This window comes from Dermochelys coriacea, chromosome 1, assembly GCF_009764565.3.
Source record: "Dermochelys coriacea isolate rDerCor1 chromosome 1, rDerCor1.pri.v4, whole genome shotgun sequence".
In the NCBI taxonomy this organism is placed as follows: domain Eukaryota; kingdom Metazoa; phylum Chordata; order Testudines; family Dermochelyidae; genus Dermochelys; species Dermochelys coriacea.
In genome coordinates, this window is record NC_050068.2 from 119285764 (window position 1) to 119311062 (window position 25299).

The 25299-nt window shown below is 47.7% G+C and overlaps 2 protein-coding genes across 12 annotated transcripts in view; one reads left to right on the top strand and one right to left on the bottom strand.

The window, feature by feature from the left end:
* Positions 1 to 960: 960 nt before the first annotated feature.
* On the bottom strand, positions 961 to 3952 carry LIPT1 (lipoyltransferase 1). Its single transcript, XM_038396812.2, has 2 exons — positions 3796 to 3952; positions 961 to 2524 (listed from the first exon to the last, which is right to left on the bottom strand). Exon 2 carries the CDS (start codon positions 2239 to 2241, stop codon positions 1120 to 1122), a length of 1122 nt encoding a protein of 373 aa, XP_038252740.1. The 5' UTR covers positions 2242 to 2524; positions 3796 to 3952; the 3' UTR covers positions 961 to 1119.
* A 14428-nt stretch (positions 3953 to 18380) lies between these two features.
* TSGA10 (testis specific 10) overlaps positions 18381 to 25299 on the top strand; it is an 80237-nt gene continuing 73318 nt past the window's right edge. For 2 of the 11 annotated variants that reach the window (XM_038381875.2, XM_038381886.2), the window contains exon 1: positions 18843 to 19009. In XM_038381875.2, the coding sequence (XP_038237803.1) occupies positions 18953 to 19009 (57 nt within the window). In that variant the 5' untranslated portion in view covers positions 18843 to 18952. Of the gene's footprint in view, positions 18557 to 18839; positions 19010 to 22905; positions 23508 to 25299 lie in introns of those variants that run through there. The other 9 variants (XM_043518304.1, XM_043517934.1, XM_043518070.1 and 6 more) reach the window with 9 other exon arrangements.

Consider the following 25299-nt stretch of genomic DNA (forward strand, 5'->3'; position numbering starts at 1 on the left):
CAACGCAGAAAATCCAAATATATAGAAGTTAGGCAACTGTCTTTATTATTATACTTTAAAGAAAAAAATAGGATTGAAGGAAAACACCATGTTAAACTGTAGCTTAGTTAACTAGATAATTAAGGCCAATTGTTTTCTTCTAAAACAAGGTGGAGAGCTGTAAAATTAGTGAATGTTTGTGCAGAGTCCTCTGTGAAATACCAATTGGCAATCACACTACAATTTAACAGCCTTCAAAAGCCTCCATTTCAGTGATTAACTTATTTGAATATTAATGGCAGTGCATGTATTGAGGGGCCCACATACTGATAAATGGAAGATAACTGAACAGAATGTGCCATACTGGATCAGACTATCTAAATGTGTGGTCCTGCTTTGTGGCTATTATCCTTCCAGTTGAGGACTAGAACCATCCCAGAGAGCAAGAGACAGGAATCAAAAATGCAGTTCTCCTGCTTGATGTCTGAGCTGGTCGCAGGTGCAGGGCCCATTATTTACTAATACTGATTTTTTTTCATGATGTTAACATGCAAACTTTACTATTTTTAAAGTAGACCATAAGATGGAAGTCTAGAATAAAATTTAATTTAGAGCCTAAAATGTAGACCAAGCAGATACTCCATGTATACATTTCACTTTAAACTCTTAGAAGTTATCAGTGTATCAAAATAGCACCTCATATTAGACTAGTGGCTTCACGGTCTTTTTAAAATGAACTGTCATTCTGTCCAAATCCAATATAGCTTTCTAGCAAGTCACTGCCTCCGAGATGTGAACTCTTAGCATATAGATCTAGTTTGAAGTATCTTCATGTATTTGGGTGACTAAGTACACGTTCAGTCTTCAGTAATTGAGAAATAGTTTCATGTTGACAGTGCTGACATGCAATTTAGTTATATAATCAGTCTAATTAGTAGTTACCCAAATCAGTCATGAACTAAAGCACTAGACTTCAAGAACTTTAGTGGATAAAGCAAGAGAAAGTTACTTCAGTGGTAGCTTACTCCTATAAAATCAACTTGCACAACATATGAAAAACAAGCAGATTTTATTTTACATTTTTAGTAAATCATGCACTAGTCAATATCAGAAATGTGACTTACACTTTCATTATGAAAATCACATTAGTGTCATCACGTTCTCACATAAGAGACTCCACTTCCTGTGCAACTCATAGTTTTGTGGACATATTCTCAGCAGAGCACTTGATACTGCTGTGGTTTCACTGGGGCAAAACTTATTGCCAATTAGGTTTTTCCTTAGTTCATTGCACATTGCTGGTGGCAGCCACTGCTCTGGCAAATCTATGTTACAAACTTCAATTCTCCCATGCTTTACATGAATATTCACTTTCACTTGAAGGAGAATCTGTTCATACACCATGTTAAAACAACTGCTAATACTAAATTTTGGTGTCTTGCCATATATCCATTCCCAGGTTTGTAGTTCTTTGGTTTTATTATTAATTCCAGGAAACACTGTCTCATCGGCTGGGTTTATGAGGGTAATATGATGGTCAATTTGATGGCATCTTGCATATTCTGCAGCAACAGCATCCATAACCATCTCACATGTTAAAGTAGGATCCTCTTCAAAGAGATTTTTCACTAAAACAGGCACGCTAGGAGTGGCATTGCTTTTTATCCCCTTGTAAGGACTCTTCAGTACAGAAGATAAAAGAAACCTATCTGCATTGCATAACAAAGTGCAGTGATGATAAGCAACAGTCCTTCCTAACTTTGCAGCAGTACCTGAGATTTTAAAATTCCCATCTAGCAAGAGATCAAATCTGTCAGTGGCACACACATCTAACTGGGGTCGCAATCCTTTTAGAGCCCTAACAACCAATTTTAAGTTTTCCATTCTCTCGTATTTTTTCTTGGATGTGAAGAAAGTAAAATTGATATTGCCCAGATCATGGTAAACCGTCCCTCCCCCACTTCTCCTTCGAGCTAGTTTTATGTTGTTCTTCCTCAGTATCTTGAGGTTACACTCCTGCCAGGGATTCTGGTGTCTCCCAATCACCACAGTGGGAGAATTTCTCCAAAGGAAAAGAACCTGTCTGTTCTCTAAATTCATGTTGTCATGAATCCAATCTTCCACAGCCAAATTCTGGTAAACATCACTAGAAACAGACTGTAGAATGAGTTCTCTGTTTGCTGTACACTTGAAGCCAGCTGCTGAAATCTTGAGGACATAAAATAACTGAAAACAGTTCTTCAGAGATGATGGGATTACCATGTTTTAATAAAATTATCAGATAACTTGTGAAAGGAGAGGCAGGTCTGTCAAAGTTTAGTATAAAATGTTCATAATCCGCACTCCTCCAATACAAACACATTACTAAAGGCAATCATGCTGTACTCACTTTCTTCCCAGGATACCAAATAGTGATGCTACCACAATGAATGTGTTTTCAAGGTAGATTTCCTTCTTCCAGATATGATTATGGCATTCCACCATGGGTGCATGGTCAATATCTAAGATGGGGCTATAGAAGGCTGTTTCCTCTTGCTGCATATTACTAGAAGCAAGGAGGGGGAGGAAAGCATAGTATCTGATTGTATTTGTTTTCCCCCCTACAATGTAATTTTACAATACTGTCATTAACATTGATCCTGGGGGAATTCTGTGCCACTGTGCATGTGCAGAATTCATGGTCCCCTCCTCTCCAGATTTCTTTGCTTCTCTGCAGAAAAATGACTTACTGCTGGGGAAGCAAAGGGAAGCCACAAGAGTGGTCACATGCCCCACCACACTGAGCCCCAACCAGCTACATCCAGACCCTGACCCCATGAAGCCCCACTCCCCAGCACCTGGACCTCCCGCTGAGCCACAACCACCTTCCCCTGGACCCTACTGCAGAGTGCCATTGCTCCTGCACCCAGAACCTTCCAACCAGCCCCTGTTCATCCAGATCCCCCCCCACAGCTGTATCCAAGCTGCTAGCAGCCAGATTGCCCCACCCAGCACTTGGATCCGCCCCCACACTAGGAGCCTGCCTGCCCACATCTGGTGTGCCTGACATAGAGGGGCAGGGCCAACCCCTGGCACTGTCAGGTGCAGCCTCACCTCTGTATCTGAGGAGGAGCTACAAGGTGATCTCCCACTTCTGTGTAGCCAATGGCCTGTGCTCCCCACTCCCCTGCTGAAGCCTCCCCATTTATGTATTGGCAAATAATATTTGCAGAATGGTGCAAAATTTCAAAACGTGTGCAAAATTTTTATTTTTGGGGGGCACGGAATTCCCTCAGGAGCAGTAGAAGTATTTAACAATCTAGTCTACCACAAACAGGCCCGTCAACTTTTTAAGAAGTTGACAGTAAAGTGGTCCAGCGAGTAAGTGCAGGATTTAAATGGCCCCTGCCACTAAAGCGCGTCGTCTTGTCAATGTCACTCTTCCCCCCCTCCCCGTTTCCGGGATCGCACTAGAGAGGAGCGGGCACAGGTCAGTTCGGTGCCAAGGAGCGACTGGGCACGTGCGTTACCAACCCTGCCGGGAGCCGCAGCCGCGGACAGGGCGGGAGCGCGACGGAGGGGCCCCGCCCGAGGCTAGTTAAGCTCCGCGGTGACGGAACGCGCCGTGCGTGACGTTCCACCGGCTCAGGGGCGGGGCAGGGAAGCTCGGCAGCGCCGGGGGGGGGGAGGGGGGAACGTGCCCCTCCTCTTACGCACCCTCCGACCGCAGAGCGCTGGGACGCGGACCAGGGGCGGGCGGCAGGGTGGGGCCAGGCCCGGCTCTGCCAGGAGAGCAAGAAGCGCCGGTGCCTGTAGCGGGGTCAGGTCGTTACTCACGGCGGAAGACCCCCAGCCGCCTCCGCTTCACGCGCGGCCCGTGACATCGACCGCCTGTCCTAGGTGCGCCTGCCAAACCCCTCCGGCCCCGCGCCGCAGCTGGGACCTGACGTTCCCCCAGCGAATCGCTGGGTGACGCGGGGGAAGGGAGAAGAGGACACACCGCGTCCCTCCCACGCTCGCGGGGCGGGGCTTGCCAGGCGGCCTCGCAGGTCACGTGGGCCGGCGGGGCCTTTGGCGGGAGAAGGCCCGGCTGAGCTGAGCTGCGCTTGGTTCCGCTGGCGCAGCGTGAGGGGAGCTCTGCGCGCTGGGGCTGAGCCAGAGCAGGCTGCGCACGGCAGGGGCGGGAAGGGAAGGGATTTGGCTCGGTGTGTGTGTCCTTCTGTGAGCGAGGCAGGGTTGGGCTGATAGCGTCAGTTCTGCGGGACCGACTTCTGCTGGGCTCAGAGACAAGCCTTTGTGGTTTGTCTGAAAAAAAAAAAGAAAAAAAAAAAAGACAGAAACACCGTGTCCACCATGGGTGAATGCTTCTCACAAAGCGATTGTGTCATATCTGACATCAGGAACACACCCCAAGGCAGTGACTAGCCTTTCCTTCCCCTTCCCCTTCTTCTGAGAGGGGCTCCTGGCCATCTGCTCTCCGTCTGTGCCCTATAGCTGCCTGAACCTAAGCAACGGTGCCAGGGACTGGAGTAATTAGACTCAGAAAGGAACCCAGGAGTGAGTTCAGCTGCCACAGGGGACCGTGAGCTTGCCCAGGAATGAGGGCTCCAAGGACAAGAGATGTAAAGAGGTGACAGCTGAGAGCCAGCTGACTACAGGTGGTGAAGGATCCAGGCATGATGCTCTGTGCCTGTTACAGTACACTGCCTTGAGAGAGAGACAGGTTTTGTGCTAGTCCTTGGAGAGGGGGCATCGGTTAAGATGGATCCTGAGCACTAGATGGAGGAATGGCAACAGCAGCAGGCCTTCCAACAACAGCAATGCCAGCAGCAGATATTGCAGCCTTGGATGGCCCAGTCAGCACAGCAGCAGTTGTTGAAAAAGATTGTGACCTACCAGCAAGAACTCCAGAGAGACTTTTTTCCAAAGTTAAAAACCCCAGCCCCTGCACAGGGAGGCCTGGTAGGGCCCAATACACCAGGAGGAACTCTCTCACTTGTGCCAGAAGTTAACTAAGATGGGCCCCAACAGTGCTCTGGACGCATTCTTCACCACCTTTGAGAGGCAGCATTGGCATCTCAGTGACCTCTGGAGCATCAGGTGTTAGTTTTAGCTCCCTACCTAATGAGACAGGCACAGTTGGCCTGCCGTAACCTTGGCTCAGAGCAGGCTAGAGACTGCAATTGGGTGAAGATTGCTATTTTGGAGTATCTGGATATTACCAAAGAGACATATTGGCAGAACTTTAGGACAGAGACCTACCACAAGGGGGCATGCTTGGAGGTGCAAGATTTAAAAGAGCATTGCTGGCAATGGTTTCACCTTGAGGAGCGTTCCAGGACTCAAGTTGCAGAGTTGGTCCTCATAGAGCATTTCATGCCCATACTTTCAGAGAGGGGCTGGGAGTGGGTTCTCTGGCATTGCCCTGAGTTGTTGTCAGACACGAAGCAACGGATGGATAATTTTCTCATAGTCAAAAGGTCCCTGGAGATGGGAAACATGTAGCCTCTGTCCACTTGCCAACTAGGTCTACCAACAGCAGATTCCCCCAGCAGACATGGCACCCCAGAAGACCTACCCGCATGAAGAGAGAGAGACTGGCAAGACATATGGCTGAGCTCAGATGAACTATTACCCAGATAACTGCGCAGTGACACAAACAACTGGGCTGGAGTCCTTGAGCTCAGACAAAGACTCCCTCGTAGTCTAAATAAGTCCCCTGTCAGAAAGGAGCCTGCAGACATAAGCTTGGTAACCTGCTATTCCTGTGGGCAGGGGCATGCACAAGGGAGGGCAAGCAGGGGTACATGTCCCCCCAATAATTGGCAGGAGCACAGAGTTCCTCTGGGCCTGGGGCGACAACTGACACCTCCTCTGGGTCTGGGACCATGGCAGGGGCACAGAATGTGTCTTTCCAAAAGCAGTCACATTTTTATTCCTGTGCACACCCGCCTGTGGGCAGCACAGACACATGAGGAAAGAGTGCTCACTGATGGAGTGCAACTACACAGAAGGTTGTATGGCAAAGAGAGTGTTCATACGCGTACTCCCCTGAAGCTCTGCCTCCTCACCTGCCAAGTGTAAGAAGTTACTTATTTAGTGTATCAGGAAGAAGGAAGTCTTGTGAAATCAATTATAGAGAAAGTCCATGTGTTTAACTCCTGCCCTCCACCCCGGACCAGAAGACACATATACTACCTCCTGAGGCTGGTGGGATATTATCATTGGTTCATCCCCAGCTTTGCATCCATCACAGCACCCTGGACTGATTTGCTACAGGGCAAAGACACCAAAAAGCCTGTTGAGACAATGTGATGAATACGGACATATCTGACACTGGCCTGACAGCAGTGCTTTCCCAGGACTTTTTCTACTCTTTGCCTTCAGTTGTTCCCCAGGGAGAAAGCATATTCTGTTATTGAGAAAGAAGATTTGGCAATAAAGTGGACTGTGGACACCCGCTTGTATTACCTGCTTGGTAGTCCTTTCTCCCTAGTTACATACTGTGCCCTTACAGTGGCTACACTCTTTGAAGGACTCTAGCCCCAGGATTATGTGCTGGTATCTCGCACTCCAGACTTATAGCTAGCTTCCAGATGCAGCACCGAGACAGGACAGGAGCATGCAAATGCAGATATTTTTTTCCCCCTGAAACATTGGGACTGGGTTGATGCTTGAACAAGAAACTTTTCTGGTCTTGAGAGGGATTAGAGGTGGAGGGGCAGAGGGAGGGTAGAATGTGATGGGACATGCCCCCATCCCACTGACAGTTAGCCTTATGAGCATCCCTGCACTCAGGCAGTGCAAATTAGGCACACGTGCAGAGCATGCCCTGCTTGGAGAAGGGGAACTTAAAAAGTTGAAGATGGCCCAAGAGGAGAGGCTGCTAGTGAACCCAGTAGCCAGGGGAGTCCAGCCTAAGCCAGAGACTAGACTTCCCTCTGCCACTTTTTCAAGGCAGAGAGATGTGCAGTGCCCGTCCCCCGGCCCGAACCCAGCCCCGGCCCAGACCTGCTGGGGGTGGGGCACCTATCCTGCGGTCCCAGTCCTGGAGTTGCCACAGTGTGGAGAGGCACCTCTCCCCACCAGCCCAGGTGCTGCTGTGGGGAGAGAGAACTGGAGGGTAGTTCTCTCTCCCCGCTGTAGACCTGGAGCCCCCTCCTACAACCCAAACCCCTCATTCCTGGCCCCACCCCAGAGCCTGTACCCCCAGTGGAGCCCTCACCCCCCTGCACCAACCCTCTGCCCCAGTCCTGAGCCCCTCATCTCCGGCCCCACCCCAGAGCCTGCACCCCCAGCCAGAGCCCTCAAACCTCTGCCCCAGCCCTGAGCCCCTCCCAGACTGTGAACCCCTTGGCCCCACCCCCACCACATGAATATTGTTTTGTGCACCAATATGAAGGTGGTGTGTCACACATCACCTCCATATTGATGCACATAACAAAATTCATTTCACACATGGGTGGGAAAAATTAAAGGGAACACTGCCTGCAAGGCAGCCGAGTTCAAAACAGTGAGAAGAGCGGTCACGGCGGGCATTGTGGGATACTGGAGGGGCCAGTTATCTTGACATAACAAACACTGATGCTTTGTCACTTTATAACTTTTCCACAAAAAGCTTTTTGCCTCTCGTCAAGGTGATTTTACTTTGTCGGCGAAACAGCAACATTTTGCTGCCAAATGTAACTTTGTAGCATGTAAACTTGCAGTGTTTCGTCAGCAAAAGCCGCCTTTTTCTGACAAAACTATGTAGTATAGACAAGGCCTTAGTCTTCACAGGGAGGCTTCTTTGGTACACTTGTCCAGGAGCCTCGTCTTCCTCCCTAGCCTCCCTCTTCTGAACTGAGTTGCTCCCTTTTAAGTTTCCTCTTCAGTTGGAGCATGCTCTGGAGGCTGGAGGGGCAGAGCTATTTGGGCCCAGTATTGTCGTTGAACACCTTCAGGCCCAGTGTGGGGTTTGTGCATCCCATCATACTCCCAAAAATAAGAATATACTTTAAGACATTTGATTTGTCGTGGATGGTAAGAGAAAACTTTTAACAATGATAAAAATTACTACAAAGATTGCCAAATAATAGATCTTGAAATCGGAAGAGTATTCGATTATGGTTATTTGACTCGGCTATTAAACATTATTTTGTAGTTATTTGTTATTTGGTAGATTAATAAGAATATTTTTATGCCATATTCATTTGTTCAGGCTGGATCAAGTCCTGAATTATATCATCAAATCTCATTCCACATCTGTCATTTCTAAACCATCAGTTTCTTTAACAAGTCACACAGTGTAATGCATTATCAGAATAGGAATCCGTGTGAGTTTCTGCACTATTTGTAATACTATTTTCTGTTTCTTCAAACTTAATTTTTTCTGTATTTTGAAATAAGTGAGTCCTGTCTCCTAACTGGATTTCTTCAGTGTTTTGTCGCAAATAATCCTCTGCAACATTCCCCACTTTTGGTGCATTCTGTAAGACGAATACTGGAGTATTGGATTTACTGAAGCAGAAGCCCATTGTGCAATTACAATGCAAACCATACAAACATGCAAGAAAGTCTCTTGAAGCTCATAGAATTGGGTCAGTTAGGATGCTTTTCTTCAACTTGATTGTTGTAACAATCCTATGCAAAATATTAGAAAAAGATAAAATATTGGGAAAAAAATAAAATAAGAGGAGTGACTCATTTAACACAAATTAAAACCTAGTAAAGAAATCTGATTCTTAAATGATATTAATGTTATGATGTTGGAAATATGGATTCACTTGTTTTCTTGCAAACACAGGGGTACAGATGTACAGCAAGTCGGAACTCACAACTGAGGTATGTGGAATACCCACCTTATATCTTGCCTATATTAAAAATTGCATCATTTTAACTAACAGTGTATTTTTAGTTAAATGGTGGGACAACCCTATGTGGACACTCTTAAATTGATTTAAACCTGTCTTATATCAATTTAGCTTACATCAATAAGGGATCAATTTAAGGATTGGGCCTTGGCTTATAAACTCCTCAGAGTAGGGTTGTGTCTTCTTTCTGTTTTGGGAAGGGACAAGAACATACCTGGATGCCAATAGATCTAATAATAATAATATAATATTTCTTTCTTTGGTGAGTGATCTGAGGGGTTTACTACCTTCTTAATTTGGAAAATCAGTAATATATATTATTTCAGTGCTGTTTTGAATCCAAGGGCCTCATTCTTCTTTGATCCCATACGTAAGCTGACACGTTTTCAATCTCTCCTACCACTAAATGTATCTGTTTATGTGTGCAGGTTCTTATTTATTTATATTTAAATAATATGATGATATTATAATAAATATTCATATGTAAGGCTCTAGGTGCCCTAACACAACTAATACAACAACAAAACTCCAGCTGCTTTAAAATAATAATTCACCTACAAAAAAATTTTTTTCCACCTCTTCATCGTTCTGGGAAACATTCCCTCAGTCCTTCCCAAACAGGCTCTCCAATAGATGCTGTTTGCAGTGTCTAGAAAAGTTGCCAAATGGGGGCTATTTTAGACCAATGTGAGGAGCAAACTCCCATCAAATGGCATCTAAGAATGCCTTCCAAAATTATAAAGTGCACACACAAAGAGGCATTTAGTTCTCTCTTTTCTTCAGTCAATAGGGACTGGACTTTGTATGAAAATCTCTCTCTCTCTCTCTCTCTCTCAATACAATGCATCCGATGAAGTGAGCTGTAGCTCACGAAAGCTTATGCTCAAATAAATTTGTTAGTCTCTAAGGTGCCACAAGTACTCCTTTTTGCGAATACAGACTAACACAGCTGCTACTCTGAAACCTCTCTTAATACAATCTTCATATGTGAAGGCTAGGTCAAAGCCATCACTATGTTCCATATCCTCTGTGAACAAAAGCATCTCCCCTAACTGATACCCTATCTAAACTCAGTTTTAACTTCCTATTTCTCAACTATAACCCTCACAGATCACAATTAATCACACCATCTCAACTGTGTCTTTCTCTCTCTTTCGTAAGTGCTGCTGTCACCTCTTCCCCTTCTGAAAACACTCTTGTGTATAGTCTCCAGTCTCCATTTCCTCACAACATATTGGTTGGTGCACAGAAAATGCCTTCTTTTAACAGAATTATTCATTTAACTGATATTCATTTAATCAGATTTCACTTACAGAAAAAAAAATCAAAAATACAAGAATAAAGCTCCAACAAAAGCTATATATATTTTCTCCTACAAATGAATTTTTCATAGTGAAGAATTTGGGGAAGGATATGAAATCCTGTCCTGTAATTCCATCTTGATTTCAGAGACTAGACAATTTGTTAGATAATACAGATTTTCTTATCTGACAATTTCTGCTACAGCTGACGGAGATGAAAAGCAGTGATGATGCCTGACCTGTCAGAGACGAAACAGTGAAAGGAAGACTCTTCCTGGTGCTGGTTGAGGATTTTTGATGTTTAGTTGCTCTGGCGTTGGAGAATTGTTTCAAAGGTGCTGCTAGCTCCTAATCCCCAGAAGGGAGTGATCTCTGTCTAAATATAGGTTGTGTGTTTGTACAGATACTCAGTGGTGGCTGGTGGCAGACAGTTTGCCAAGCAGGGTTTCCTGCATACAAACTCCTGTGCTAAAACCTGCTGGAGGAGGAGATGGAGGAGGCATGTCTTTTCCATTCTCCATCAGCCCAGCTCTTGGAATCTCCAAAGAAGTCTCTGTCAGGAACTCCGCCTTCACACCTTTTCTGGACAATGGCAGGCATTAATGGTGCAACAGGTCCCAGGGGAATGACAAATCTTCTTGTCCCTTAGCACTTGTGATGATAGGGGGCAGGGCTCACTTCCAATTTTGTGTCTTACGTTCCTAAAAGCATGCTTCAGGGTTTCAGCTGGCCATCTGCAGGGGTCTGGAGGGGATTTTTCCCTCAGTGTATTCGGGATGGGTTCTTTTAATCTCCTTCCTCTGAAACATCAGAGAAAACCAGGGTTGGAGATGGAACATTGGGTGGGGAGGACCAGGGCCTTAAGGTGGCGCTGAGCATTCTCTCTCTCAGCTGCTTGTTTGACTGGTTCTTGCTCAGATGCTCAGGGTCTAACTGATCGCCATATGTGGGATCAAGAAGGAATTTTCTCCTAGGTCAGACCAGTGTCATAGCTAGGACAGGAAAACTGGGTGTGCCCTGACTTTTGGGGGGGTGGGCAATGACGGGGGTGAGAGGAGGGGAGGCAGGAGGGAGGGGGACCCGCATCTCCCACCCCTTCCAGCTGGCCCCTTACCTCAGAAGGCACCCGAAGATGAGGCTGCAGGGCGCACCCGTGGGATGGAGGGGGGCCCCGCCAGGGCTCTAGCTCCGTCCATCCCTCCAAACCCCTGCTCAGTGTCTGTCCGCCCAGCTGCTTCCCTCCCCTGCCAGCGCTATGTGCTGCTGCCCCAGTCTCCAGCCCCAGCACTAGACCTGCCCAGACCTGCAAACCCAGGCACTGGGGCCAGAGACCGGGGGCAGCAGCAGGTAGCACTGGCAGGAGAGGGACGCAGCTGGGCTGGCACCAGACGGACACTGAACGGGGTTGGGAGTCCCAGCCTGTGGATTTGGGAGGCTCTGGCTCCGATTTGGGTGTGCTGGATGCTAAGTGGGTTGACTGTGTCCCACACAGGCTCATCCATGGCTACACCCCTGAGTCAGACTGGCAGTGACGTTGGGGTTTGTTCAACTTCCTCTTAAGCATGTGGGTGCAGGTCACTTGCTGGGGTTCAAGCAGTGTGAAAGCCCCCAGACAGGAGATGCAGACTGCTGTGTGGAAGGGCTGGGGGTAGTACAGCCGTGCTGGAGGAGCTGCTGGCACGGGGCGCTGGCTTCTGAGAGTGGCAGTAGCAACACGTTGTGCTCCTTTTGCCGCTGCCATTCCCGGGAGAGCCCTGCAGTTCCATGGATACTGATTTATATCTGCAGATAGCCGCCTCCCTGGATATAAATTTATATCCGCATAGGGCTCTATTTATCTTTGAAAGTTTCATCTTGACAGAGGAAAAGTTACTTTAAAACCTCAAGATGAAATCCATGTAAGGAAATAAAAATAATTAAACTTTATATAAGGTCTGTATTCCAATATGCGTTATTTCTCTCACACTTCAGCTGAGTCAGGATTTCAACCTGATAGTTTAGGGTGCACTGTAAAATTTCATATTTACCTAATTACAGGTGTGACACTGCACCCCGTATTCTTTGCGGTGATATTATTATGATATGATTATGGCATAATTGTATTTTATGTAATATAAGTCATGCAATGTGTCATTGGAAAGGTTATGATTTCCTGTACATGATTATCCTATTTGTACTGTATGCATGTATGAATATTGACTATTTCAAATGTAGTTACATCTGGGTAATGCCCACTAGACAAGATGCTTTCAGTCTAGATAGTGAGTGGGGAAGGGCCTATTGAGTGCAATGGGCCATTAGGAAAAAACAATAGGCCTTAGGAAAAGTTTACCTCCCACCTGGTGAGCCTTCCTGTGAGCACTCCAAACAGCCTGTGAGTGATGGCTGCTATGACTCTACAAGGACATGTGATGAGACGGCGTCTCTAGACTCCATCTTGGGATGTCAGTGATTTTCCACAGACTGGTCTAGGAATCAAGCTTTGAAACAAAGGATTCCCGCCATATACAAAAGCTATATAAGGCAGGGAGTGACATCATCTGGTGTTTTTCGTTCCCCACACAAGAAGACTCCTGGAAACACCTGAGGAACAAAGACTGAACTGGGGGAAGTGCTGGACCCAGGCTTAAGGGACTTTAACCTGTGAATGAAACACCTTGGAGATTCCAAGCTGCAAAGCAAGTGCAGCTTGCCCCTTAAGAATCTGCAGCCTGCTTGTATCATCTCTTAGGGTTAGAATCTGCTATTCATATCCAATCTATTTAGTATATTAAATTTAATTTGTGTTCTTTATCTGCTAGGTAATCTGCTTTGATCTGTTTGCTATCCCTTATAATCACTTAAAATCTATTTTTTGTAATTAATAAACTTGGTTTTGCTTTATCTAAACCAGTGTGTGGGAATCATAACTCTGGGGCAAAAGGCTGTTGCATATTTCTTTCCACATTGAGAGAGGAGGCAAATTTTATGAGCGTATGCTGTACAGTTCCTTGTGCAGCACAAGAGGGTATAATTTTGGGTTTATATTCCAGAGGGGGTGTGTGCCTGTGGAGCTGGGAATAGCTTTCCCATGCAGGGGCTGGTTGTAGAGCCTGCTTGTAACTGCAGCTGGGTGTGTCCCTACGTGTATGTATGCTGGTGAAAGTGAAGGCTGGGGAGTTTTGTAGCTTGTCACAACAATACAGTGTGAGAGAGAGAGCCAAGGATGGTGGGTCAGCTACCCCAGTTCCAGGGGGAGAACCCGTCACAACAGATATTTGAACTCAGATCTTTGAGTTTTGTCACAGCTGTAAATGCTCCAGGTGTAACAACCATAGATGAGATAGTTTTGAAAGTAACATTAAAGAAAACAGGAAGAATACCACATATTTGTTATTTAAGACCACTAAAATGAGTTGCTGTGTTGCATTTACTGTGGCTGAAAATGAAATATCTATTCCAACACATAGGCTGTGCAGCAGGAAATGCAGCACAGGGAAACTCATTTAAACTGCCTAACTGATACCTGCAACTTCATGAGAATTTCAAGGGAATTTCAAGGGTTTCTGTGTAATCCTTCTGCCAATTGGTTCATGACAGGCAAAAGAGTTGAGTTCAATATATCTAGGGTCCCTCTTAATAAATAACTAAACTAGCTCCCAGAAGCCTTGGAAAACTAAACATATCCACCCTAAGTGTCCTTACCTGGCAGAACTTACCCTTAGACTTAGAGCGCTTGTGGATGGGTATGTCTATACAGCAACTAGATACCCACAGGTGGCCCATGCCAGCTGACTCTGGCTCACAGGGCTTGGGCTGAGGCGCTGTTTCATTGCTGTGTAGACATCTAAGCTAGGGTCCCAGAGCTCGGGTTCCAGACTTAGCTCAGAAGTCTACACAGCAATGAAATGGGGTCAGGGAGAAGGGCTCAGATTCCTCCAGAGGCACAGAGCTTCCCCAGATCCTGGATCATATGGGGGGATAGGGAGAGGGCTCATACTCCCACAGAGGGGCAGGGCCCCACATTTCCCAGCACATACATGGGGGCTGGGAAAGGGGCTCAGATCCCCCTCAAGGGGCATGGACCCTGTGACCCCAAGAACACCTCAGTGCCAAATGGCAAAGGGTCCACTGTTCTACAACAGTAAGTTCTGTCAAGCTGGACAAACTCACTGCACCGAACACACTACTTTCAGAGTATTTATCCATAGTATCTTGCAACATAGGCACCGGCTTCCTCCTGGCCTAGGGAATGTTCAACCCTGCATTCTGTCCCAGGCCCTGCCCCCACCCCACCATTTCCCCCAAGCCCGCCCCCTCTGTCCCCACTCTGCCCCAGGCCTTGTCCCTACCCCATCCCATCCCTTCCCCCAAGCCCCCACCCTGTCCTGTCTCTTCCCACCCCACCTCTTCCTGCCTAGTCCCGCCCCTTCCCCTCAGCATGCACCCTCCCCACTCCTCCCCCTCCCTTTCAGAGCCTCCTGCACGCTGCAAAACAGCTGATCACAATGGACAGGAGGTGCTGGGAGGGAGGGGGAGGCACTGATTAGCAGGGCAGCAGGCACTGGGGGAAAAGGGGATCTGGGTGCCAATGAGTGCTAAGAACCCACTAATTTTTTTCTGTGGGTACTCCAGCCCTGAAGCACCCACAGAGTCAGTCTTGCAAGGTATCAAATAAAAGCCAGTGACACACTGGTCATAATTTATTAGAGCATAAGCTCACGAAAGCTTATGCTCTAATAAATTTGTTAGTCTCTAAGGTGCCACAAGTACTCCTTTTCTTTTTGCGAATACAGACTAACATGGCTGCTACTCTGAAAACTGGTCATAATTATCATTGTAAAACATATGTATGGACACTGTATAAGGAGTTGTGTATGCATTCTGAAAACATATTTTAAAGTCTGTAACAAGACAGAGTTGACAAACATGTTTTCTTCTAGACAAAGCATATCTATTCACCTATCTCTCTGATGTGAATTAAGCATTGTAAGTCAAACACAATGGGATCCACATTTGCGTTCCAAGACAAGATTTGTGAAGTCAATAGGAAAGGAGCACACAGGAAAACAAGCAACGGGGAGAAGAGTTTTATCTGAAGATGCACTTCAAAAGGCTACACTTAAAAGGTTTACTGGACAATATCTGTGGGGACAGGGACAGCACCCTGGTTATCCAACACCGAGAGAGCAAAATGGATGGAGCTTTTTGCTTCCATGAATGGTCGATCCCAGCCATGTGGGCTGGTGATGTTGGAAGAAAAGGCTTAGAGGAGAAACTACTTTAGGCAAGGATTGTAATCAGTTAAAGTTAAATTTTAGCATCTAAAAAGTGTGTTATACTTTTGTTTTATATTAAACCATTCTACTTCCAATATTCTTACTCACTACTCATTTGAATCTTTGAATATCTGTTCTTTGTTAATAAACTTATTCTTGTTTTTATTATAAATACATCTCAGTGCTGTGGTATTAAGCAAAGTTTGAGTCCTCAGTTGAATCAAACAAGTATACACTGTTCCCTTTGGGGACAGAAAACCTGGTAATTTCTGTGAGTTTCCAGTGACAGGGGTTGGAGACAGCAGGAGACACTTTTAGAGGGAGTTCTGGGGCTAGGGTATATCTATAGCTTCCTCAAGGTGAGGGAAGGTCTGGTAGAGCCCAAAGGACAGTGCTTGAGTGGCTGAAAGCAATGTCAGGGAGCTGACACCCAGCTACCACAAGAAAGATTCCCTCTTGCTGGAGGCCAGTGCTACTAAGGTGACTCACAGTCCTGGGCATCTTGAGAAAGCATTATAGTCCCCCTGATCCTGCTACAAATATGGGAGGGGAGAACGTGGGGCTGACAGGCCCCCCACCCCTAAACCCCTCACTTCTCTTACCTCCCACGCTTATGTCCTCATTCCGATCTCAATTTATCCCCTCAACATTGCAGCCCTATACCTTTCTCCTATTCCCCCCAACTTCTCTGCCCCCTAATCCCCTCCCCTTTACTCTCCTAATGCCAATGCTACCATGCATTGTCTCTCTCTCACACACACACCCTCCACTGCTCTGATCTCCCTGCCCCATTCCTTATCTGCACCAAAAGTTGTAAGAATCTGCATATAAGACACATAATTTATTATTTGTCAGAAAATAGTTACAGCCTTTTCTAACTGAGCTGCACAATCAGCAAAGCACATTTTCCAAAAGTAAAAAAACAAAACAAACAAATAACTCATCAAAGGCAGGTAATACCAACGTTCGTAGAAATCATTCTCAGATTTCTAGCATGGGGATAGCTCAGGTTCAAGGACCACAAGATGTCCCCTTGAGCCATTAAATTACTAACACAAGCTGCCTGCAGATATAAGAACAGAGGAATGGCCATGCTGGGTCAGACCAATGGTCCATCTAGCCCAGTATCCTGTATTCCAACAGTAGCCAGTGCCAGATGCACTGGCCACTGTCCCTCTTACCACTGACCCTCTTACCTAGTCTTGCTGAACATGTACATTTCAATCCCTTTGGACTGTGAGTGTTTAGCGCATACTGTTCTGGAGAGCCAACTCTTGCTTTGATAACTTTTAAAATATTGTTCCCCCAAAGGGGCAATGGGTACCATGCCCTACCTGAGATAAATGGCAAGAGACTGAGATCAGTTGGGGGACAATCAGAGCCATAATCTGAGCCCAGATGTGCATTAAGGAAACGCTGTAACGGTCTTTTGATTTTGTAAAACGCTGGAGGTTTTTTTGGGTGAGGCCTGAATCTCAGGAGCCCCTTGCTCAAATGACCCCACATCTGGATCACTAACCACTAACCATCCATTGACAGCAAATTTCAAGTAAAAATTATGAACATGCATGTGGATTTCACAGCATTTAGGAGTTGTCCTTAAAACAGAAAACGCATCTCAGTCTGAGCTAGTCTACATGTAAGGGGACTATTGCCCCCTTACTAACATTCAGTGGGGGTGTTTTAGTTGCTAGCTCCCAATACTAAAAAAGGGGAAGGGTCGATGGGGAATCAGGACCCTGAGACTGACAGCCCCCAGGAACAATGGGGAGAGGCCAATGCTCCAGGTCAGCCTGAATGACAGGGCGAGCAGGCTATTCAGGGACTTGGGAGGCCAGGGAGGTCCTGTCCTCCGTGAGTGCTGGATTTGTCTGGGCCAGACAGAGTGGGGCTGAGCTAAGGAGAAAGCAGGGGCCCAAGCTAAGCTGGGGAGCAGAGCTGTGCCAGATCCAGAGGGACCAGAAAAGCAGCCCAGGAAGCAGGTCAGTGCTGGGAGCAGAGTCACAGAAGCAGCCTGCAGTGCAGACCTGTCCTGGGAGAAGAGCTGCAGCAACCAGAGCCAGAGGGGCCAGAGAAGCAGCCCAGGGAGCTGGAGGCAGAGCAGCAGCAGCAGTGCAGAGACAGAGTGGTGGAGCTGGGACTGGAGCAGTCCGGAGCTGGGTGCAGTGAGCAGCTGCGGAGACCGAGGGGGACCCTGGACAGCGGGCCCAGCACAGGGAGACGCCTCAGCCAGGAGACTCTGCAGGCCAGGCTTGGATCGTAACCCCGACAGGGCAGGGGCGACACTGGGCAGAAGGGCCCTACCACTTAGAGCCCGAGAGCGTGTGGCCGCCACCAGAGCAAGTGTCCAACCCACAGCATCCCTGCAGCACAACCAGGGCCTGAGAAGAAGGCCTGGGACCTACAAGGAACAGACTGTGAACTGCCCTGACGTTCCAGAGACACAGTTTGTGATGTTCCCTGCCACAGAGTGGGTTGATGTGTTTCCTTTAACCTTTCCCATTTTTCCTTATTCTTTTTAAAATTAATTGTTGATTAAATAACTTGCATTTGCTTTAACTTGTATGTAATGGTCAGTGGGTCAGAGAAGTGCTCGGTGTAGAGAGAGTACCCCGGAATGGGGACACCCTAGCCCCTGTCCTAGGTGACCGCAGCAGGGTTGGGGGTCGAGCCCCCCAGGAATCCTGGGCCCAGCCTTGTTGGGGTTATGAGGACTCTGCCAGACAGGAGAGTGGAAGGGGAGTCCTCAAGGGCAGGGAGGCCACTGGGTAAAGGAAGGGGAGCGAGGACTCAGATCCTTTCGCTAGCCCACTTCACCGGGTAGTGCAGAAGCCGAAAGTTCCCCATAGTAGCGGGACTATTCCCCCGCTTACATACAGCAGCGCCGGTGCTGAGCGCAGTGAGAAGGGGATTAACGCTGTGGTGGAAACTCCCTCGGCCATTCACTGCTGCCCCAAGCCGGCAGGTGCAATTGTGTGTGTGGCTTTCAGGTTGTGTTTTCGGCACGTGATTTAACACTGCAGCTGGCTGCGCTCGCTCCGAGCCCGGTGGGTCGGTAAACCAGGCCGCCCGGGCCATTAACGGGCTGCAGCGAGCTCGCTGCCTCTGGAAAGGGGGGTTATCAACCGAGGCCCGGCACCGCGGCTCCTAGGCTGCTCTGCGCTGCCCGGTGCGCGCGAGGAGACAGGTGAGGGAAGGTGGGCTGGGGGGGGGGTGGCGAGGCAGGAGGGCACGCGACCAGCACGCGCTTCACCGCCCGCTGGGTGCGCGAGCGGCGGTTGGGGGGGGGGGAGGGAGGCGGGATGGAGCGCGCGGCTCAGAACGGGGCGGGAGAGGCGCGCAGGGGAGCGAGGGGCGTTAATGCAGCAGGTAAGGAGAGGAGCGCGGGGCGGGGCCCGGGGGCAGTGAGCTGTGGGTGACCGGCAGGGGATACCTCCTCCCCGCGCGGCCCGATTGGCTGCGAGGCGAGGCCGGGGCCTCTGATTGGGCTGCGGGGCTGGGGCGGGAGAAGCGGGCGCCGCGGCGGGTAAGTGCGAGGGGGCGGCGGCGGAGCCCGGCCAGAACCCGGGGAGCCGCCGCCGCCATGAGCGCCAGAAAGTCGCCGGGGCGCAGGAGGAGGAAAGCGGCGTGTGCCCCGCAGGTACGGACCCGCCCCTTCTCCGGGGCAGCGGCGGCTCTGTCTGGTGGGCGCCGGGGACCCCTCCTGCCCTGCCGGGGGGGAGGGGGGCGTGAGGCCGGGGGTTGGGCTCGCGCAGCCTGCGCTGGGAAGACCCCTCGCCCCCCCGCCCCTCCCCTGTCAGAGCCGGCGCGAGGCGCGGGTTCCCCGGCTGCGGGTGACACACCGGCGGCCCGCGCCTCGGGGCGGTCGGAGCACCGGGCGCTGAGCGTGGGCTGGGGAAACCGTGCCCTGGGCTAGCCCCGCTATCACCATGGTGACGACTTGACTCCGGCGGGCGGGCAGGGGGCAGGGAGAGACGTTGGGCGTTGTTTGAGGCTATTCGTGCCCTTGGCTCCTGTGTCGCTTCCTTTGTTTTTAGAAACGCCTCGCCTCGCTGTATGGAGCGTACAGCCTACTGCTGTGCAGAGAGCGTCGTTTACTTTAAAAAAAAAAAAAAAGCCATTACCCAATCTGCACCGGTTTTGCAGAATATCAGAATTTCGTAGCCCAGCACAAAAGCTGCTTGCCCACCATTACAACTGTCAGGATGGAAACACTTTATTTTATGTGCTGGTTAACCTCTTCCACCCACCTCCCCCACAAGCACCCACCACTGCCCCGGCAAAGATAATTCTGAAAGGTTGTTGCATAAAGGTATTCGGATACATTTATTTTCTAAATACAGTGGGTAGCAGGTTTCAGAGTAGCAGCCATGTTAATCTGTATTCGCAAAAAGAAAAAGAGAACTTGTGGCATCCGATGAAGTGAGCTGTAGCTCACGAAAGCTTATGCTCTAATAAATTTGTTAGACTCTAAGGTGCCACAAGTACTCCTTTTCTTTTAGAGACTAACAAATTTATTTGAGCATAAGCTTTCGTGAGCTACAGCTCACTTCATCAGATGCATTCGGTGGAAAATACAGTGGGCAGTGGGGAGCACAGGCCCGCTGGCTGCATGAAGGTGAGAGATCACCTTGCAGCTCCCTCACCCCCAGGACATGGACTCAGCAGTGAGGCTGCAGCTGACCCTGACACAGCACAAGGCTAGGCTTGCCCCAGAAACACCTTGGGGCCTTGCCCCTCTGCACCAGGTGTGGGGCAGGCAGGCTCAACCAGGCAGGATCCAACTGTGGAGGGGTTTAGTGTGGGGGATCCAGGTGTGGGGTGAGAGGGTTCTGTGTGGGAAAATCTGGGTGCAGGCAGCTCAGTGGGGAGTCTAGGTATGGGGGGATCTGGATGCACAGAGGCTTGTGGGGGTTCCAGGTGCAGGGGCAATGGGACTCTGCAAGGGCTTCCAGGTGAAGGTTGTTGGGGCTCAGCGGAGGGGTCTGGGAGTGAGGATCTCAGCCGGGTAGGTGTGGGGGTGGGGGTCTGGGTGCAGCTTGTTGGCGGTCAGTGGCATGAAGGTCTGGATGTGGGGGCTTGGTGTTGCAGGGGTAGGGCATCAGGGTGGGGGTTTCAGTGCAGGGAGCTCAGGGGGGTGGTCTGGGTGCAGGGATGGGGTTCCAGAGGGAGGGGGTCTGGGTGCAGGGTTGAGGTTCAGTAGGGTGGGGTTCGGGTATGGAGGACTAGGGGGGTTCTGGATGTACCAGGTGAGGCTTGGCAGAGTTGTCTGGGTATGGGAGGTCAGCTGTACAGAAATTGGGTGGATGGGGGAGCAGCTCCCCACACAGTGATCCATCTCTCCACAGCTGAGGAGTGATGGGGGCAGGAAGCAGGGGAGGATACTGAGCTTCCTGCAGCTGGGGGAGGTTTCTGTGGGGTGGGTCTGACACAGCCCCAGCCACTCCTTGCAGGGGAAGAGGCAGTCCCATCCTCTCCTGCCTCCAGCCCAACCGTGATTAGCAGCTGATCCCAGCTCAGGGTAGGAGCCACAGGCTGGGGTGTCCCCAGCCCTGCGGTGATTTACCTCTCCACTGGCTGCTCTGGGTGCCTGAAACATTGTACCTGCGCTGCTAGGAAGTGGTGTGTGACTGCTCTTGCAGCTTCCCTGTCAGAAAGTCATTTTTCTGTAGGGAAGCAAAGAAATCTGCAGAGGACGTGAATTCCATGCACGTGCCGTATTCCCCCAGGGGTAGAACTTGTGGTCAGTTTTTGCCATCTCTTTATGACAATAACTTTCCTGATCATTTTCAGTATGATTCTGTAGAGATGATTATTCTACCAAATTTGTCATTTTATAAGATTATAATAATATATCCACTACTACCTCAAATTGTTCGTCATCTGTTTTGAGATTCTTGGATTTATTATTAATCATTAATTACTATTAATCTTATTTTTTGTGGTATTGCTTTAAGGCCAATTAAGAATGGGGCTCACTGTGACTGTGTCTGCCCTGAAGAGTTTACAATCTAAATAGACAAGACAGTTTTGATTTTTTTCAGGCTAGATCCAGTGGCTGTTCCATGACTACTCCAGTTGGTAGGAGCAGCTGCAGAAGCAGGGACCTTTGGATTTTTAGAGAACTTTCTACAGTTGTTTTGACAGGACCTTCTCTGTCCTGTTTTAACTGGCTATTTGTGCCAAACCTCTTTCTCAGTCTCTTCAGGTCTTCTCCTGTTACCTGTTTCTTCCCTGCCCCATCCCCCTCACCTCCATTCCCTTCCCTTCCCTTTTCTTTCCATTTTGCTTATCCCTTCAGAAGGAACCCCTCTTAAAAACAATTGTAAAACTAATATGATGTCTTCTGCCATCACACTGTTCACTTTGCATGTGGGTTGTACCCTTTCCCCCCTGGGGTGTCTCCAGCTGGCTTCTCTTTATTTTTTTGCTATCATATTTGACACAACTGATAGGAGCATTGCACTTCAGTTATGTAGGACACTTACGCACATTGAAGTCAATGGGACTGCTCACATGTGTAAAGTTACACATTTGTGGAAGTGTTTGCAGGATCAGGATATATATTTGATATACAACATAAGGGTATGCATATAATTGGAGTTTTATCTTGGTAATCAGTCTTCTGGTTTTACAGCAGGAATTTGTTTCTCTCCTATGAATTGTCAGTGCAAGGTTCTGCAGGATTCTATTTTGGGTCCACTGCTTTTTTCCCCCCTTTAGTCTGATTCATTTAAGTATCATTTATATGCAAACTATACTTAACTTAGTTTCTTTATTTTTTTAGGATGGCAACTAGCTGCTTTTTATTGCGTAATATGGACAAAATAAAAATGCTAACAACTTTTTTGGTTCCAAACTGAGTTATTTTATTTTCTGCATTAAGGGCCTGATCCAGTGCCTACTGAAGTCAGTGAAAATATTCCATTTGACTTCAGTGGGTGTTGGATCAAGCCTACCTCCCATTTCTACATTTTGGGGTTTAATTCTGACTCTTATGTTTTACATATTAAGTAATAATAATTTAAATGTATAGAATTTAATATTTGTAATTTTTTGTCTTTGTTACTAAATCATTGATGTATGATTCAGTTATTTCTTGGCTTGACTGTTTCCTACTTTTTCTTTCTGGTGTACAGTCTGTTCAGAAATATGAAGCTTGTTTTCATTATGTTTATTATTATTCTATTACTGCTTTATTCAGGCCATTACACTGCTTAAACCTAACCTGCAGAATTAAGTTAAATGTAAGGCTTTTTGTATATTTACACTCACTTATTTATAAGATTTTTGTTTATTCTTCTTCTTGCAATTTACTCTAAGTTTCAGATTTGAGTCTTATTGCTTCTATGCTACTAGTTTTCCACACAAAATATCAGGCCTTTGTAGTGTGGGGCCCTGGTGGTATACATTTGTTTTCTTTAATAAAAAAAATAAATAAAAATTTCCACTTCATTGAATGTATTTTTGGGTTTTGTCTGTTGAGTTTTTTTTATATTTGCTTTTTTGTTTGATATTTTGTTATTCTTGTAAAAGATGGTAGATAATATTATTAATAATGAAATTGATGCCAATGTCAGACTGAGTTAAAACAAGATCCTCCCCACTCTTGCTTTTTAAACTTGTCAAAGGAACGGAAAATCTATATGCTTTACTGCTAACTCCCTCTCCCCTCACCCTCCCCAACCAGTGGAGCAAGAGACCAGTAATGAAATCTAGGTGTCTTGCATGGGATTGTAGAACAATTCCACTAAAGTACCAGACTAACCTAAACCCTTTTGTTTGTTTTTTTTTTAAAAATGAAATGGACAAAATTTATCTTTAGCTGCTCTGGTGCATTCATGAACAGTGTTATCTCAGGATGTTCTCTAGTGTGCAGTGTTAGGTACCTTAAGGGGAAATATTGTTATGAAATATCTTCAGGAGTATGTCTTCTCCCATTTTCAAAGGTCACACTTCATGACTGCATGCAGAAATTCTTTCCACAGAAGTACTACTTATACTGTTTTCCATTCCTCGAAAAGGTAACAACAAGAGAAGACCATTTTGATATAAGGGATCTAGCGTCTGACAGTGAGAAACCTTTTAAATTGGAAGGAAAGGCTAAGGACAAAGTCATCCATAAACTGAATTTAAAGGTTTTTATTTTCCTACTTTTTGTTTTTTTGCTTTGGTGGCAGTTTGTAAGGAACAGGAATTCTGATAATCTTATATAATGAAATAACTCGGCAACAACATCTGTTGTTTAAATCAGTGTCACAGTTTGTAGAGCTGGCAAGCCTTTTCTTACTGAATAGAGTTGCAGAACCAAATCCGTTATGGTGTGATATCCTGACTATGTTGCATCATTTACATTATAGCATTTTGTCAGTATGTGATGATGTTATGTAACTGTGACTTAACGTCTTTAAATATTGATGGAACTTCACAAAACAAAAAACATCATAGTTCAGTTAGTGACTTTGTGTATATTCATTTGAGGTCAACTACTGTCATTTCTTCATCTCTCTGTTGTTGGGAGAGAGGGGAATCTTCCCAGGACTAATGGCCAGATTAGGAGGAAATTATGGTTATCCACCCAAGACTTGTTCACAGTCCCAAATATCTAAATGTTTCAGCTGAAATCATTAGCAGTGAAGTAGTTACCAATGTTGCATTTAGATTGACATAATTTTTTTTGGTCTGTAGGGTTGCAGGCACTTCCCCAAATTTAATGCACAGAGTTAGTCATTAATTTATCATTACACATTTTCCAGTTAATATGCTCTCCCACAAATCCTAAAGACATCCTAAACCATCCTCATTGTCCAGCCCCTCCACTTAAGTGCCTATGAGAAAAGAGGGGTTTTGTAGCACGTCTGGATGCTAACAAATTCATGGTCTGGTTATCGAGATGGGACGCTAATTCTAGAGTCGAGGATATGCTTCCAGGAATTCCTTATTTAAGAGGAAGCTCCAGCTCAGATGTAGGGTTGCCAACTTTCTAATTGAGCAAAACCGAACATCCTAGCCCTGCTCCTTCCCCGAGGCTGGCCCCCCACACACTACATTTCCCCCTCCCTCGGTGGCTTGCTTCCCCCCCTCCTCACTTTCACTGGGTTGGTGCAGGGAGTTGGGGTGTGGGAGGGATTGAGGACTAATTGGGGGTGTGGGCTTTGGGGTGAGGTCAGAAATGAGGAGTTCAGGGTTTTGGAGGGGGCTCTGGGCTGGGGCAGGGAGTTTGAGTGTGGGAGGGAGTACAGGCTCTGGGCTGGGGGTGTGGGCTCTGGGGTGGGGCCGGGAATGAGGGGTTTGGGTTGTAGGAGGGGGCTTCAGGCTGGGGGGTGAGGCTGAGGGATTTGGAGTGCAGGAGGAGGCTGGGGGTTGAGGCAGGCAGTTGAGGTGCAGGAGGGGGTTTGGGCGCTGGGCTGGGGGGTGTGGGCTCTGGGTTAGGGCCAGGGATGAGGGGTTTGGGGTGCAGGAGGGGCTCTGGGTTTGGAGGGGGCTCAGGGCTGGGGCTCGGGGTTGGGGTGCAGGCTTATCTCGGTCAGCGGGGCTAAGGCAGGCTTCCTGCCTATCCTGGCGGTGCTGTGCCCCAAAAGCGGCCAGGAGCAGGTCTGGCTCCTAGGTGGGGGAGGGGGCAGGAGGCTCCACATGGCTGCTGTCACCCACAGGCAAAGCCCCCCAGCTCCCATTGGTCACGGTTCCCAGCCAATGGCAGTGCAGAGCAGTGCTCAGGGCAGGGACAGCACATTTTTAGTGCATTATAGTAGTCTAGTGGCTGATGGTAGCAAGGTCAGCACTGGAAAGGTTACTCTCTTCTAGCAGGCACAGGTGAAAGAACTATTTTTTTTTTTTATTACAAGTGCTATTCTATCTTCCAGAAACAGTCCAGGTGCTAATATGATTCCAAGATTGCTCATTTGAATCGTATGTAATTTGAATCACAAA

Coding starts and splice junctions, on each gene's coding strand:
- LIPT1 (XM_038396812.2), bottom strand. CDS start 2,241: ATGGTAATCCCATCATCTCTGAAGAACTGTTTTCAGTTATTTTATGTC.